The 16,627-nt window shown below is 43.3% G+C and overlaps 1 protein-coding gene across 3 annotated transcripts in view; it reads right to left on the minus strand.

Moving 5' to 3' along the window:
* RILPL2 (Rab interacting lysosomal protein like 2) overlaps positions 1-4,402 on the minus strand; it is a 29,094-nt gene extending 24,692 nt beyond the window's left edge. For all 3 annotated transcript variants that reach the window (XM_005691362.3, XM_005691363.3, XM_018061364.1), the window contains exon 1: positions 3,691-4,402. In XM_005691362.3, coding sequence (XP_005691419.2) covers positions 3,691-4,014 — 324 coding nt within the window. In that variant the 5' untranslated portion in view covers positions 4,015-4,402. The remainder of the gene's footprint in view (positions 1-3,690) is intronic.

Genomic DNA, 16,627 nt, shown 5'->3' on the forward strand with positions numbered 1-16,627 from the left:
CTGGAGAAGGGAAAGGCTACCCACTCCAGTATTCTGGTCTGGAGAATTCCATGGACTGTATAGTTCACAGGGTGGCAGAGTCGGACACAACTCAGTGACTTTCACTTCACTTGACTTCACAAGGAATATCCCACATGGCATATGGTGTGGCCAGAAAAAAAAAAAAAAAAAAAAGACAAGCTTTGGTAAGGATGTGGGAAAACTGAAATTCTTGGGCCCAGTTGATAGAATGTAAAATGGTGAAGTCACTATGAAAAACTGAATGGCTGATCCTTTTTAGAAATTAACAACAGAATTATCACATGATACAGCAATTCCACTTTTGGGTATATACCCCAAAGTCTTGAAAGCAGGTGCTTGAAGATTGATTTATAGATCCATGTTCAGAGAAACAACATTTATACAAATCATGAGGTGGAAGCAACCCACGTGTCCACTGACAGATGGATAGACAAACTGGTAAATCCCTACAATGGAATATTATACAGCCTTAAACAGGAAGGAAATTCTGATAGATGCCACAACATGGAGCAACCTTGGGACATGAAGTGAAATAATAAGTCAGTGGCAAAGGAACAAAAATCACCTGATTCTACTTATATGAAGTATCTAGAATAGGTAAATTCATATAGACAGAAAGGAGAACAGAATTACCAGAGGCTCGGGGGAGAAGGGAATTTGGAGTTAGTGGTTAGTGGGCACCGAATTTCAGTTTCGCAAGATGGGCATTTTGGAGAGGACGGTGGTGATGTTGCATAATCGTGTGAATTGACTTAATGCCACTGAACTCTGTTCTGAAAAATGATTAAGATGGTAAATTTCACCTCTACTTTACCACAGCTAAGAATAGTAATTAAAAAAACAAGAAGAAAAAAAAAGACAAGGGCATATTTTTATAAACTGTCTAGCAGCATTAAATATTCATTCTCTCTACCTTTTCCCCCACGCTCGTTCTCAAGACTATGGTTTGGGAGGAAAATGTGCTATCTCATCTGGGGCTAATGAAGCTTGTCTGCTACGTCCCAGGCAGGAAATGGCCTGGGCCCTGTGCAAACCACACTGTTCATGATCCATCGTGGGTCTATCTTTGTGCCTGGAGTTGGAGATGACAGGAAACAAGCGCAAAATGTGAGCTGAGGGATCTTGGGCAAATCATTTAACTGCTCTTGAATCTCAAAGGTCAGGCTACTAATGATATTCAACCATCATATGACAGATCCTAAAGAAGAACCTTAGCTACAAATAGAATTGTCACCATGACTAATGAGTATGTGAAGTAAAAGTGCACCAACAAAGCTGCCAGAAATCTTCACTCTTCCCTGTGAATTTCAGCCACCCTGTTCCTGTTGTCCTTTCATGGCACACATCTTGGTCTGTAACCCTGTGGGCTGGTTTTGAAGGTCTGTGTGTCTTGCTTTTCCTACTAGTTGTGAGGTTCCATGAAGGCAGGGACTTGGTTTAATTTAGCTCCATAGCTCCAGGGTCCTCACAGTGTAGTCACTCATCCAATGTTACCACAAGTCAAGTCACAGGTCTGTACTTCAGTACTGTGTGGTTAAGACTAGCATCTCTGAGGACTTCCCTGATGGCTCAGTAGACAAGAATCTGCCTGCCAATGCAGGAGACAAGGGTTTGATCCCTGGTCTGGGAAGATTCCAGATGCCCTGGGGCAACTAAGCCTGTGCTCCCCAATGGGAGAAGCCGCCACAATGAGAAACCTGGGCACTGCAACTAGAGAGTAGTCCCTGCTTGCTGCAAATAGAGAAAGCCCTCAAGAAGCAATGAAGACCCAGCACAGCCAAAAAAAAAGAGAAATAGACTAGCATCTCTGAACTAAAATCTTGCCTCCACCTCTTACTTGCTACAAGTCCTTGGCAGATTACTTAATTGTTCTATGTCTCTGCTTCTATAAAACGGGAATAATAATAGTATGAGGATTAAATGAGATAATTCACTTGAGGAAGTTTTTTTTTTTTTTTAAACTGTAACTGGAGACCTACTAGAGAGTTGTGATATTAATTTAGTGAGTTGAAAAATAATTTAAAAATTCATAAAAAAGAACAGGAAAGTATGACTATATATCATGTTTAGTAAGGGTGAGTTAGGATAAATTGTTTCTTGAAACTTTTTGTTTCATCAGTTCTGAATATTGATGCACAATGTAATTTTGTAAAATGGGGGTATAACATATGTACAGGAATACGCTCTAATCTTGAATTTATAGCTTGACGATTTTTACCATATGTATATACCCAAGTAACCACACGCAGATTAGTTCCCTATATATTTCCTTCCTGTTCTCTCCCACTGTCCCATCCCAGGGTTACCATCAACCTGTCTTCTATAAGTAAAGATGGGACGTTCCTGGTGGTGCAGTGGTTAAGACTCCACACTACTAATATTTGGCGCTTGGGTTTGATCCCTGGTTGGGGAACTAAGAATCCACATGCCACCTGGTGCAGTCAAAAAATTTATATATATATAAAGATTACTTTGCCTATTCTTGAATTCTATGTACAGGAGGCTCTCTTTTGTACCTGGCTTCTACCGCTCAATGTAATATCTGTGAGATTCATCCATATAGTTCTGTGTTTCGGTACCTTCTCATTGTTGTGTAGTATTCCATACCACAAGTTAAAAAAAATCCATTCCTCTGTTCCATCTGGATTCCCAGTTTGACACAATTATGAATAAAACTGCCCTGGATATTCTTGTACATATTTTTCTGTGGTCATAAGCAGTAATTTCTCTATAGTTAAAATGTATGTCTTACTCCAGGTCAAAGATTCTCAAATCGTGAAACGTGGACGGAGAGCACCTGTATCATCTTGGAACCTCTGAAAAGCTGTAGATTCTAGGTCCCACTGCAGACCTACTGAGTCAGAAATTCTGGGACTGGGGCCAGCCAGTCTGTGTTTTAATCACTCAAGGTGATTTTGATGCCTGCTAAAAGCTTGAAATGCCTGCTTTCCTGGTGGCTCAGATGGTACTGAATCTGCCTGCAATGCAGGAGGCCCAGGTTCTATCCCTGGGTGAGGAAGATCCCCTGGAGAAGGAAATGGCAACCCACTCCAGTGTTCTTGCCTGGAGAATCCCATGGACAGAGAAGCCTGGCCGGCTACAGTCCATGGGGTCACAAAGAGTTGGTCACGACTGAGCGAGTAACACAGTAAAGCTTGAGAACCACTGCTCAAGGTCCCCATCAACCTGTCTTTTGCAAGTAAAGATGGACCTCCCCGGTGCTTCCAGTGGTTAAGACTCTGCCCTCCCCTCTTCCAGCAGGAAGCGTCTGCTTTAGAACATTTAATGTTACCTATCACAAACCTTCTAGGCTTCCCAGGTGGAGCAGTGGTAAAGAATCCACCTGCCAATGCAGGCGACATCAGAGATTCAGGTTCCATCCCTGGATCGGGAAGATTCCCTGGAGGAGGGCATGGCAACCCACTCCAGGATTCTTGCCTGGAAAATCCCACGGACAGAGTAGTCTGGTGGGCTACAGTCCATGGGGCCGAAAAGAGTCTGACAAGACTGAGCAACTGAGCACACACAACACTTCTAAACCGAGGACTTGATACTCGTGGGGATTTGTTTTGAGGGGCTTGGATGGTCAGGAGGGGTAAGCGGCCCCCCTCGCACTGGGCGCTCCCTGCACCCCGCCCCCGGGGCGAGTCCCCGCTCTCCGGCGCTCACCTCCGGGCCGGCAGCCGAGCCCTCTCTCCGCAGCCCTTCCAGCTCCTTCCTGAGGTTGTCCCGCTCCAATCTTAGCTCCTCCACCGTCAGGTTCCCTTCATTCACCAGCGTCTCCAGCATCTCCAGGACGCGGACGATCTTGAACTGCAGTTGTGTCACGCGGGGGTCACTGCCCAGGGCCATCAGCTCACGGCCCATCACGTAGGAGATGTCATATACGTCCTCAGCGGTCAGCTGTAAGGGGCTCTTGCCCAGAGCCCCCTCGGGTCCCGCCTCGTCCTCCTCCTCTTCCTCTTCTTCCTCTCTCAAAGGGGGCTCCTCCATGGCAGCCCAGACCCCTACAGCCTCCGGAGCTGCTTTCTCGGAGTCTGCGAACGTTCAACTTCCTCCGGGCACAGAAAACTTTCCGCTGGGCCGAGGACCCTGCCGGGCCCCGGGGGCGGGGGAATGTGGCCGAGAAGCGGCCAATCAGCGCCGCGGAGGGGTGGGCCCGGGAGGTGGGGGCGTCTGTGGAGGCCACGCAGCGCGGCTCGGAGGCCGGTGATCCCGGTGCACCGTCCACCCCGAAGCCCGTGCAGGAGTGAGGGCTCCAGGATACGGTTCGGGGCACGAAAAGACTAGAGGAAGAGAGGGGAGGGGAGAAGAGGAACTGAGAGGTTAAAGGGTGACTGTGATCGCTCCCAGCCCGGGAGCGGCTGCAGACCGGGGGAAGGGCAGCGTCCCCCAGCTCCGCCCCTTGGTAACGGCGACCGCGGAAGCCGGGTTTCCACGGAGACGGGGGCCGGGTTTCCACCGCAGCCTGGGAAAGAGGCTAAAAAAGAGCACAGTTTTTCCCTAGCTGCACTCGGGCCTTCCAGCCATAGAATTTGCATGGTATGTGGAGGCAGATCCGGTCTCTGACGGTATTTTCTGCGGCAAAGCGGGAAAACAGCAGTAGGTGGCAGCTCCAGCAAGTCCGAAGATCTGGGCTACGTAGAGCTTTCAGGCCCATTGTCACCGGGACCTGCAGCATCTGACCCTCAGTAACCTGGAGGTTTCCCTGCGCTGTGCACCTGGCCCTCTCCTGGGATCCTCCACTTGTCCAGCGTGTGGCCTTGGAGAGTTACTTAATTCCTCCGAACCTCACTTTCAGTTCAGTTGAGTCGCTCAGTCGTATCCGACTCTTTGCGACCCCATGAATCGCAGCATGCCAGGCCTCCCTGTCCATCACCAACTCCCGGAGTTTACCCAAACTCATATCAATCGAGTCGGTGATGACATCCAGCCATCTCATCCTCTGTCATCCCCTTCTTCTCCTGCCCTCAATCCCTCCCAGCATCAAGGTATTTTCCAATGAGTCAACTGGTCGCGTGAGGTGGCCAAGGTATTGGAGTTTCAGCTCCAATGAACACCCAGGACTGATCTTCTTTAGGATGAACTGGTTGGATCTCCTTGCAGTCCAAAGGACTCTCAAGAGTCTTCTCCAACACCACAGTTCAAAAGCATTAATTCTTCGGTGCTCAGCTTGCTTTATGGTCCATCTCTCACATCCATACATGACTACTGAAAAAAACATAGCTTTGACTAGAGGGACATTTGTTGGCAAAGTAATGTCTCTGCTTTTTAATATGCTGTCTAGGTTGGTTGTAGTTTTTCTTCCAAGGAGCAAGTGGCTTTTAATTTCATGGCTGCAGTCACCATCTGCAGTGATTTTGGAGCCCAAGAAAATAAACTCTGCCACTGTTTCCCCATCTATTTCCCATGAAGTGATGGGACTGGATGCCATGATCTTCGTTTTCTGAGTGTTGAGTTTTAAGACAACTTTTTCACTCTCCTCTTTCTCTTTCATCAAGAGGCTCTTCTTCTTTGCTTCCTGCCATAAGGGTGGTATCATCTGCATATCTGAGGTTATTGATATTTCTCCTGGCAATCTTGATTCCAGCTTGTGCTTTATTCAACCCAGTGTTTCTCATGATGTACTCTGCATATAGGTTAAATAAGCAGGGTGACAATATACCGCCTTGACGTACTGCTTTCCCTATTTGGAACCAGTCTGTTGTTCCATGTCCAGTTCTAACTGTTGCTTCCTGACCTGCATACAGATTTCTCAAGAGGTAGGTCAGGTGGTCTGCTATTTGCATCTCTTGAAGAATTTTCCACTGTTTATTGTGATCCACACAGTCAAAGGCTTTAGCATAGTCAATAAAGCAGACTGTTTTTCTGGAACTCTGTTGCTTTATCAATGATCCAACGGATATTGGCAATTTGATATCTGGTTCCTCTGCCTTTTCTAAATCTACCCTGAACACTTGGAAGTTCATGGTTCATGTACTGTTGAAGCCTGGCTTGGAGAATTTTGAGCATTACTTTACTAGCATGTAAGATGAGTGCAATTGTGCGGTAGTTTGAGCATTCTTTGGCATTGCCTTTCTTTGAGATTAGAATGAAAACTGACCTTTTCCAGTCCTGTGGCCACTGCTGAGTTTTCCAAATTTGCTGGCATATTCAGTGTAGCACTTTCACAGCATCATCTTTCAGGATTTGAAATAGCTCAACTAGAATTCCATCACCTCCACTAGCTTTGCTCATAGTGATGCTTCCTAAGGCTCACTTGACTTTGCATTCCAGGATGTCTGGCTCTAGGTGAGTGATCACACCATCGTGATTATCTGGGTAGTGAAGATTTTTTTTGTACAGTTCTTCTGTGTATTCTTGCAACCTCTTCTTAATATCTTCTGCTTCTGTTAGATCCATACTATTTCTGTCCTTTATTGTGCCCATCTTTGCATGAAATGTTCTCTTGGTAGCTCTAATTTTCTTGAAGAGATCTCTAGTCTTTCCCATTCTGTTGTTTTCCTCTATTTCTTTGCACTGATCACTGAGGAAGGCTTTCTTATCTCTCCTTGCTATTCTTTGGAACTCTGCATTCAAATGGGTATATCTTTCCTTTTCTCCTTTGCCTTTCTCTTCTTTTCTCAGCTATTTGTAAGGCTTCTTCAGACAGCCATTTTGCCTTTTTTGCATTTCCTTTTCTTGGGGATGGTCTTGATCACTGCCTCTTGCACAATGTCACGAACCTCCGTCCATAGTTCTTCAGGCATTCTCTCTATCAGATCTAATCCCTTGAATCTATCTCTCACTTTCACTGTATAATCATAAGGGATTTGATTTAGATCATACCTGAATGGTCTGGTGGTTTTCCCTATTTTTTTCAATTTGAGTCTGAATTTGGCAATAAGGAGTTCATGATCTGAGCCACAGCCAGCTCCCGGTCTTGTTTTTGCTGACTGTATAGAGCTTCTCCATCTTTGGCTGCAAAGAATAAAATTAATCTGATTTCGGTATTGACTATCTGGTAATGTCCATGTGTAGAGTCTTCTCTTGTGTTGTTGGAAAAGGGTGTTTGTTTGCTATGACCAGTGTGTTCTCTTGGCAAAACTCTATTAGTCTTTGCCCTGCTTCATTCTGTACACCAACCCTAAATTTGCCTGTTACACAGGTATTTCTTGACTTCTTACTTTTGCATTCCAGTCCCCTATAATGAAAAGGACATCTTTTTTGGGTATTAGTTCTAGAAGGTCTGGTAGGCCTTCATAGAACCGTTCAGCTTCAGCTTTTTCAGCATGACTGGTCAGGGCATAGATTTGGATTACTGTGATATTAAATGGTTTGCCTTGGAAATGAACAGAGATCAGTCTGTCATTTTTGAGACTGCATCCAAGCACTGCATTTCTGACTCTTGTTGACTATGATGGCAACTCCATTTCTTCTAAGGGATTCCTGCCCACAGTAGTAGATATAATGGTCATCTGAGTTCATTTCACCCATTCCAGTCCATCTTAGTTCGCTGATTCCTAAAATGTCGATGTTTACTCTTGCCATCTCCTGTTTGACCACTTCCAGTTTGCCTTGATTCATGGACCTAACATTCCAGGTTTCTGTGCTCTTTACAGCAAAATTGCTCTTTACAGCATTGGACTTTATTTCCATCACCAGTCACATCCACAACTGGTTGTTGTTTTTGCTTTAGCTCCGTCTCTTCATCCTTTCTGGAGTTATTTCTCCTCTGATCTCCAGTAGCATATTGGGTACCTACTGACCTAGGGAGCTCATCTTCTCCAGTGTCCTATCTTTTTGCCTTTTCATACTGCTCATCGGGTTCTCAAGGCAAGAATACTGAAGTGGTTTGCCATTCCCTTCTCCACTGGACCACTTTTTGTCAGATGGAATGGAATCATTTTGTCAGATACAATGGAATATTATTCATTCATAAAAAGGAATAGGGGAATAGAATTGATGGTCCAGAAAGGAACCCTTGCATATATGATCAAATTATTTTCAACCAGGGTGCCAAGAACATTCATTGGGGAAAGGACAGTCTTTTCAACAAATGGTACTGGCAAAATAGGATATCCACATGCAAAAGTGTGAAGTATCTTCCCTTACACCCTATACAAAAATTAACTCAAAATGGATCAAAGACCTAACCTATAAAACTCTGAGAAGAAAACATAGTGAAAAAGCTTTATGTCAAAGGATTTGGCAATGATTTCTTAAAAGACACAGGCAACAAAAGAAAAAATAGATAAATTGGATTACATTGATGAATAAAATTCACATTTTAAGGTGGGACAAGAAAATGTAAACACAAAATCTCTGTCCATTTGGGCCTCCTCCTTCCCTCACATGCAATGTGTATTTGCATTATACATGAACCAGACCTCCTCAAAGGTGAGAATGCCTGCTTGACTGCAAAGATCAGGTTTTTTTCCTTTCTTCTGATGCTAGCAATGTAACTTTTCTGTGTGTTTTTTTGGCCTGACTGTGTGGCATGCAGAATTTTTGTTCTCCAACCAGGGATCGAATCCTGGTCCCTTGCTGTGGAATCAAAGAGTCCCAACCACTGGACAACAGGGAATTCCAGTAACTTCTTGAACAACTGGCATTCCTTTCTCTGGCAGTCCAGTGGTTAAGACTTGTGCTTGCTGCTGCTGCTGCTAAGTCGCTTCAGTCGTATCTGACTCTCTGCGACCCCATAGACAGCAGCCCACCAGGCTCCCCCGTCCCTGGGATTCTCAAGGCAAGAATACTGGAGTGGGTTGCCATTTTCTTCTCCAGTGCATGAAACTGAAGAGTGAAAGTGAAGTCACTCAGTCGTGTCCGACTCTTAGCGACCCCATGGACCCCAGGCTCATGCGTCCATGGGATTTTCCAGGCAAGAGTACTGGAGTGGGGTGCCATTGCCTTACCCTGAGGTAAACTGGAGTTCATTTCCTGGTTGGGGAACTAAGATTCTACAGGAATGGGTCCCCCGGACCCTGACCCTGGGCCAAATAGCATTTTTTGCAAACTCTGTAAGGCTGTAGGGAGTCATGGTGACTTGCTGCCTGCATACTTGGACTAGATATTTTTTTACTATGTCATTTTGATGTAAGAGTCTTTGTCCCCAAAATGGGTATAATGTGCCTTCTAATGGGCAGAACAGTTCTCAGGACTTCCAAGAGTCTGTCTCTTGGGTTATAATTCTTAGTTTGACTTGAATAAAATTCTTTTCTCTTCTTAATTTGATTGTTAATTGAATTTTTGTTGCCAACATCAACATTTAAAATTTGTGCATCAAAGATTAGAATTAGGGACTTCCTTGGTGCTCTGGTGGCTGAGACTCCATGCTCTCAATGCAGGGGACTCAGGTTTGATCTCTGGTCAAGGAACTAAATCCCACATGCCAGAGCTTAAAAAAAAAAGAAAAATATCCCACATTCCCCAGTGAAGATAGACGATCCCGAGTATCTCAACTAAAACCAGGCACAGCCAAAAAAATAAATAAACAGTTTTTTAAAATCTGTGCAGAGCCTGGATGAGAGGGGAATTTGAAAGAGAATAGATACATGTAAATATATGACTGCGTCACCTTGCTGTGCGCCAGAAACTATTACAACATTGTTAATCAGCTATTGTTGCTGTTTAGTTGCTAAGTCTGTCTGACTCTCTTGTGACTCCATGGACTCCTCTGTCCTGCCAGGCTCCTCTGTCTATGGCATTTCTCAAGCAAGAATACTGGAGTGGGTTGCCATTTCCTTCTCCAGGGGATCTTCCCAAGGGATTGCACCTGCATCTCCTGCATTGGCAGACAATTCTCTACCACTGAGTCACCAGAGAAGCCATACTCATAAAATTAAAGGTTTATATTAAAAAAAAATCTGCTGAAGATAGTTAACAAAGCAGGCCCAAGAATGCTATCATTTGAAAATACTTCTTGCAAGGTTGGCCTTGGCTAGGATCTGGGAACTTGAATTTGTGTTGGGTTCCCACCACCCCAACTGATAAGAATGCCTTAACCATATGTGCAAACAAAATATGGCTTATGATGAATGTGCTAGGCAGGTGGTACCTGCAGGACCAGGTACAAGAAAAACGTTTGGCACAGAGTCTCTGATGCTTCCTTCATAGACAATATTTCACGCATGTCACAACTCATTACTTGGAAATTATTCTAAGTCAAAAAGCCAGTCACAAAAGACCTTGTGTTGTCTGATTCCATTTACATGAAATGTCCAGAACAGGCAAATCCATAGAGACAGAAAGTAGACGAGTGATTGCCTAAGGCTGGGGAGGTACGGGATTTCTTTCTAGGGTGATGACTCTGTGCATAGATTAAAAATCACTGAATTTCACACTTTGGGAAAATTATATGGTATGTAAATAACATTTTGTTGAAGCTGTTATGAAAAAATTTAAAAATAATGGGCAAAGGACTCGAGTAGACATTTCTCCAAAGATATAGAAGCAGCCAATAAGCACAGAAAAAGATGCTCATTATGGCTAATCACTAATTTCATTACAACCACAATGAGGTATCTCCTCACACTCATTAGGTTGGCATTTTTTTTTTAAGGTAGAAATTAACAAGTGTTGGCAAGGATGGGGTAGAAACTGGAACTCTTGTGCCTTGTTGGTGGGAATGTAAAATGGCATAGCCTCTATGGAAAACAATACGGTTGTTCCTCAAAAAATAAAAAATGGAATTATCATATGATCCAGAAATTCTGGGTACATATCCAGAAGAATTGAAAGCAGCATTTCCAAGAGATATTTGCACACCCATGGTCCCAGAAGCATTATTCACAATAGCTGAAAGGTGGAAATAACCCAAATGTCCATCCACAGATGAATGGATAAACAAAATGTATACACACACAATGAAATATTAATCAACCTTAAAGGAAATTCTGACACATGCCACAACATCGATGAACCTTGAGAACTTTATGCTAAGTGAAATAAGCCAGTCACCAAAATATCAGTCCTATATGATTTCATTTACATGAGATATCTTGTGTACAAACTCATAGACAGAGAAAGTAGAATGGTGGTTGTCAGGGGCAGTGGGGAGCAGGGAGTGAAGCCTGGTTGTTTAGTAAGTATGGAGTTTCAGTTCTGCAAAGTGAAAAAGCTTTAGTTTGGTTGCGCAATGTGAATGTACTTACTACTACTGAGCTGTACACTTAAAAACAGTTAAGATGGTAAAATACGTTTTTTCTGGTGAAGTACACATGACATGCACACACTGCCATACTTATTTGTTTTTGGCTGTGCTAGGTCTTCATTGCTGCCCTCGGGCTTTCTCTAGTTGTGGTACACGGGATTCTCACTGCGGTGGCTTCTCTAGTTGTGAAGCACGGGCTCTAGGAGCACTGGCTTCCGCAGTTGCAGCACGTGGGCTCAGGAGTTGTGACTACTACTACTTGTGGATTTCAGTAGTTACAAGTGGGTTTCCATAGTTACAGCACAGGGGCTTTAACTGTGGGTTTCAGTAGGTATGGTATAGGGGCTCATTAGTTAACGACTTGCAGACCCCAAAGTATGCATGCTTCAATAGTTGTGGCGTGGGGATACTCTGAATCTCTCCAAATCAGGGATCAAACCTGTGTCTCCTGCATGGGCAGGCTGATTCTTTATCCACTGTGCCATCAGGGAAGTCCCAGGTTTGGTTTGGTTTGGTTTAAATTCATGATAACTCTCTGGGGAAACTCTCTGAGGTGATGAAGACGTGCTACGTCTTGATCTTGGTGGAAATCACAGGAGTATATACATAGATGAAATGTTAGGGGACTGTATGGCTAACCTTGTGTGTTTCCTTTAGGTAATTTATATCTCCGTAAAGAGCTGGTAAGGAGGAAAAGGATGAAGCTCTGACAGATGCTACAATGTGGGTGAATCTTGAAAACATCTTGCTCAGGGCAAGAAGGCAGCCACAAAGCCATACATACCTCTTGTATGATTCCATGTATAGGAAACGTGCACAATAGCAAATTCGGTTTAGTGGTTGGCTAAAGCTGGAGCCGGGGGGTGGGGGGGGTGGGGGAGGGGGATAAGAAGTGACTGCTAATGTGGACAGAGCTTCTTTCCAGGGTGATGAAAATGTTCTAAAATTAGATAGTGGTAATGGTTGTACAACTCTGTGAATATACTAAAAACCACAGAACATCATTCGTGGAATGTAGACTTCTCAGAACAATGCTATCAGCAAGAACTAAATATGACTACCTTTCTTCCTTTCTTACCTTTAGAATTCGCAGCCACCAGTGCTGGTATGAATCTCTTCTCCACCACTGTCCTTTTCAAAGTTTCTTCTGCCTTGAAACTTCTCTAGAAATTCATCCTCTGAGGTGCCATATCTTCCCTCCTTTGTTACACAGTGAAACCTAGTAAATGACACTTTTAGAATGTCAAAATGTCTTCCAGTGAGTATCTAGGCTTTAGATATTTTTTAAGAAAGAATCTTTTAACCATTTATTTACTGAGCACCTACTATGTGCCAAGACTGTAGTGCAGTCATCAAGAGGGCTGTGAAGTTAAGTAGTCTTTGACTTGAACCTCACAATTGTTATTTGCTGGTATGTAAGTTAGATGCCCTAATCGATCCAAATCCCCATTTCCTACAGTTAACATGGAAAAATAAAAGTATTCCCCCAAACTTGGTGTGAGAATTAGATGAGATAAGGTGCTGACAAGTGCCTCATCCAATGTCTAGCATATCAGAAGCATCAGTGGATCTTAGCTCTTATTATTATAAAGTATTAATGATCTTAACTCTTGGATCCCTCATAGAATTGGAACAATCTGTTGGTAGATAATCATGACCCCCCCCCCCTCATTGGGAAATTATGAAAACAATTCTGAGTCACAGCTGTTAAAACACAAAAATCAGGGACTTCCCTGGTGGTCCCTTGGCTAAGACTCCATGCTCCCAGTACAGGGGGCCAGGGTTTGATCCCTGGTCAGGGAACTAAATCCCACATGCTGCAGCTAAGAGCTGCAACAAAGACTGAAGATGCCTCAAATAAGATCTGAAGGAATGAAATACATTTTTTAAAAAGTTCAACTGAGTAAATTTGAAGAACTCAATGGCTTTATTTGATGAGTCCTGAATTAGCATCCTATCTAGCAAATAGAAAATAGTTCCAGAGTAGCTGTACAAAATAGATTTTTAAAGGCAGAAAGAGGGGATAAGACCAGGAAGTCATGAACAAAATAAAGGATCATTTTCGGTAAGGCTACCTTCCTTCAGGGGAAAGGTGGGGAATCTATCATGCAGATTACTAGGGATGATCAGCAAATTCCAGACTGACGGGTTTAAAATCCCACCTCTTGGAGAGGCTGAAACTGAAATGAGATATTAACGTTTTTGTTTCTGCCATGGGACTTCGCACAAGTGATTCCATTTGGGGCCTGTTTCTTTTTTAAGCCAGTGGAGGTTCTTAAAGTGTGCTTCGTGTGCTTCGGAGACCAGCAGCATCAGCATCACCTGGAAACTTTTGAGAAATGCAAATTCTTGAACCACTGAATCAGAAACACTGATGTGGGCCCCAGCAATCTTGTGTTTTACCAAGTCCTCTAGGTAATTCTGGTGCAGTGTATGTGTGTTAGCCGCTCAGTCATGTCTGACTCTTTGCAACCCCATGGACTGCAGTGGACCAGGCTCCTCTGTCCATGAGACTCTCCAGGCCAGATTTACTGGAGAGAGTAGCCATTCCCATCTCCAGGGGATCTTCCCAACCCAGGGATCAAACCTGTATCTCCCACATTGCAGGCAGATTCTTTACCAACTGAGCCACCAGGGAGGAAAGGATTACTATTATTATAAACTACTTTTATCTCCAAAATGTGAAATACAAGAAACTCCCTAAGTTCATGTTTCGGAACAAGATATGAATTGGGTCATTAACATACAGAGACTGTCTACAACAAAGCTTTTCAAAAAGTCCCAATGATATATCACTAAACAAAGTTTTAAAAATAATTTCAAAAACACTCATCCCCTGAGATGCACTTTCTTCCCCCTCTGCCTTTAAGTAGAAACCAAACTGACTGCAAAAAGGCGCGAAAGTAAGGTTATGCCCTATGCATGGTTAAAGGAAAAAGTGACGTGGGAATCAAAAGTAGTGGGTGGGTCACGTTTTATAAAAATGGAACCATAAGTTTCTGGGGGTTAATTCCACCCACAGGAAATATCTAGTGGTCCTATTTTGGTACATCAAACAGAGTAAGTCTCATGCTCTTCTGATTACCTGCAACATCACTAACTTCCTGAGTGACTCATTCAGTATGTCTTTCTTCCTGTTCTGTAAATTATGTTCAGGTCTTAAATCCTGCACAGAAACAGCAAGGATTTGAGAGATATCCCAGTTTGGCTTAAATGTCTGCAGTTCTGGGTCAGTGACTGCATCTCTCCAAGTTGAAGTTCTTTAGAAAAGAATTTGGTTGAAGGAAGGGTGGTGCCCAGAGCACTTGTTTTCAGTTGGTGTTTGCAGAACACTTTTTTTTTTTTTTTTTTTAAACATAGGTGAAATGTTTATTCAGGGTGGTGAGTGGAGGATGGGGGGTGTAGGGAGGAATGCAGTTGGGTGGGTAAGGGAAACATTGAAGGAGACTAAAACTTCCAACCTACTCTCCAGGGCAGCTCTTGTTCAACCCTGGAAGGCAACAATACACTCCACAAGGAGCTGTTGAGAGAATGAACTTAGCTCAGTGCCTAGCAGGGGATGCTAAATGTTTGCTTTGAGATAGTATCAGGGTGGTGGCGATCATGTCGAAATGTACATGAATAGCGAATATAATACTGCACACGAAGAACTAACATAGTGTTGTAGGTCAGTTATACTTCAAAAACAAACAAACAGGAACCTCCTTGGTGGTCCAGTGGCTAAGACGCGAGCTTCCAACGCAGCGGGCCCGGGTTTGATCCCCAGAGAACTAAGTCCCATATGCTGCAGCTAAGAGTTTGCATGCTGCAACTAAAGACCTCACATTCCACAACTAAGACCAGGCGCAGCCAAATAAATAGATAAAATTTAAAAAATAAGTATTTAAAAAACAAACTCATAGAAAAAGAGATCGGACCTATGATTACCAGAGGTGAGGAATCAGGGTGGGCGAATTGAATGGAAGCAGTCAAAATGCACATATTTCCACTTATTATTAGCTCAGATGGTAAAGCATCTGCCTACAATGCAGGAGACTTGGGTTAGATCCCTTGGTCAGGAAGATCCCCTGGAGAAGGAAATGGCAACCCACTCCAGTATTCTTGCCTGGAAAATCCCATGGATCAAGGAGCCTGGTAGGCTACAGTCCATGGGGTCGCAAAGACTCGGACACGACTGAGTGACTTCACTTCACTCACTAATTAATTAAGATAAATTAATACTAGGGGTGCCTGTTATATCTGAAGGTGATTAAGAGAGTAATTCCTAGGAATTCTCATCACCTGGAAAAATGTTTTTTCTTTTATTTTGTATCCATATGAGATGATGAATGTTCACTAAACTTACTGTGATAATCATTTCATGATAGACATAAATCAGATCATTATGCTGTACACCTTGAACTTATATAGTGCTGTGGGTCAGTTATCTCAGTAAAACTGGAAAAAGAAAAAAAAACAACTTGCATTAGTGTGAAACATACAGAAATCTCTAGTACGGTAGTTCTTGTCCTCCAGATCTTCAGCTTGGTTGGTAAAGCATTTCACTGTATAATTATCTTGCATATAATTACACTTTAATCATATAGGTAAAATTTGGCAGTCATGGAGATAACCTTTCAGATGACCCTCCAAGAGGCCATCAAGCATATGAAAAGGTGAGCTCAATATGAATTGCAGGGGGCACAGGTTCGATCCTTGTTTGGGGAAATGAGATCCCTCATGTTGCACAGCCCTCCCCCCAACCTCCTCCAAAAAGATGCTTGACATCATAAGGAAATGCAAATAAAAACTACAAGGAAATATCACCTCGCATCTATGAGAATGGCTATTATTTAAAAATACATACTCACACAAAAAGCAGAAAATAACAAGTGCTGGCCAGGACATGGAGAAATTGGAACTCCTGGGCTAGTGGGAATATAAAATGGTGTAGAAAACAGTATGGAAGTTCCTGAAAAACGAAAAATATTTAGAATAACCTTATGATCCAGTCATTCTACTTCAGGGTGTGAGCACGTGCTCAGTCATGTCTGATTCTTTGTGACCCCATGGACTGTAGCCCATCAGGCTCCTCTGTCCATGGGATTCTCCAGGCAAGAATACTGGAGTGGGTTGCCATTTCCTACTCCAGGGGATCTTCCCTACGCAGGGATTGAACCTGACTTTCCTGAGTCTCCTACATTGGCAGGCAGATTCTTTACCACCACGCCACCTAGTATACAGCCTAATTAGAGAGAGAGAAAACTGACCCCAAAGGACTTAAAATATGTTTGTTAAAGCAAACATTTCAGCTGGTTTTCCTTCTTTGAAGAGTTAATAGAAATGTGTCAAAGGAATATTACCAAGGAACTAAAGGGGCTCCTTTCCTTTCCTCCTCACAATTAAGTCAGGTCAAGAGATTCATATTCAAAAGGGTAAGACAATATCATCTCAGAGACAACTTTCTAAGAACCTAAAAGAGAAAATCTTTAT

Source organism: Capra hircus, chromosome 17, assembly GCF_001704415.2.
Source record: "Capra hircus breed San Clemente chromosome 17, ASM170441v1, whole genome shotgun sequence".
NCBI classification, from domain to species: domain Eukaryota; kingdom Metazoa; phylum Chordata; class Mammalia; order Artiodactyla; family Bovidae; genus Capra; species Capra hircus.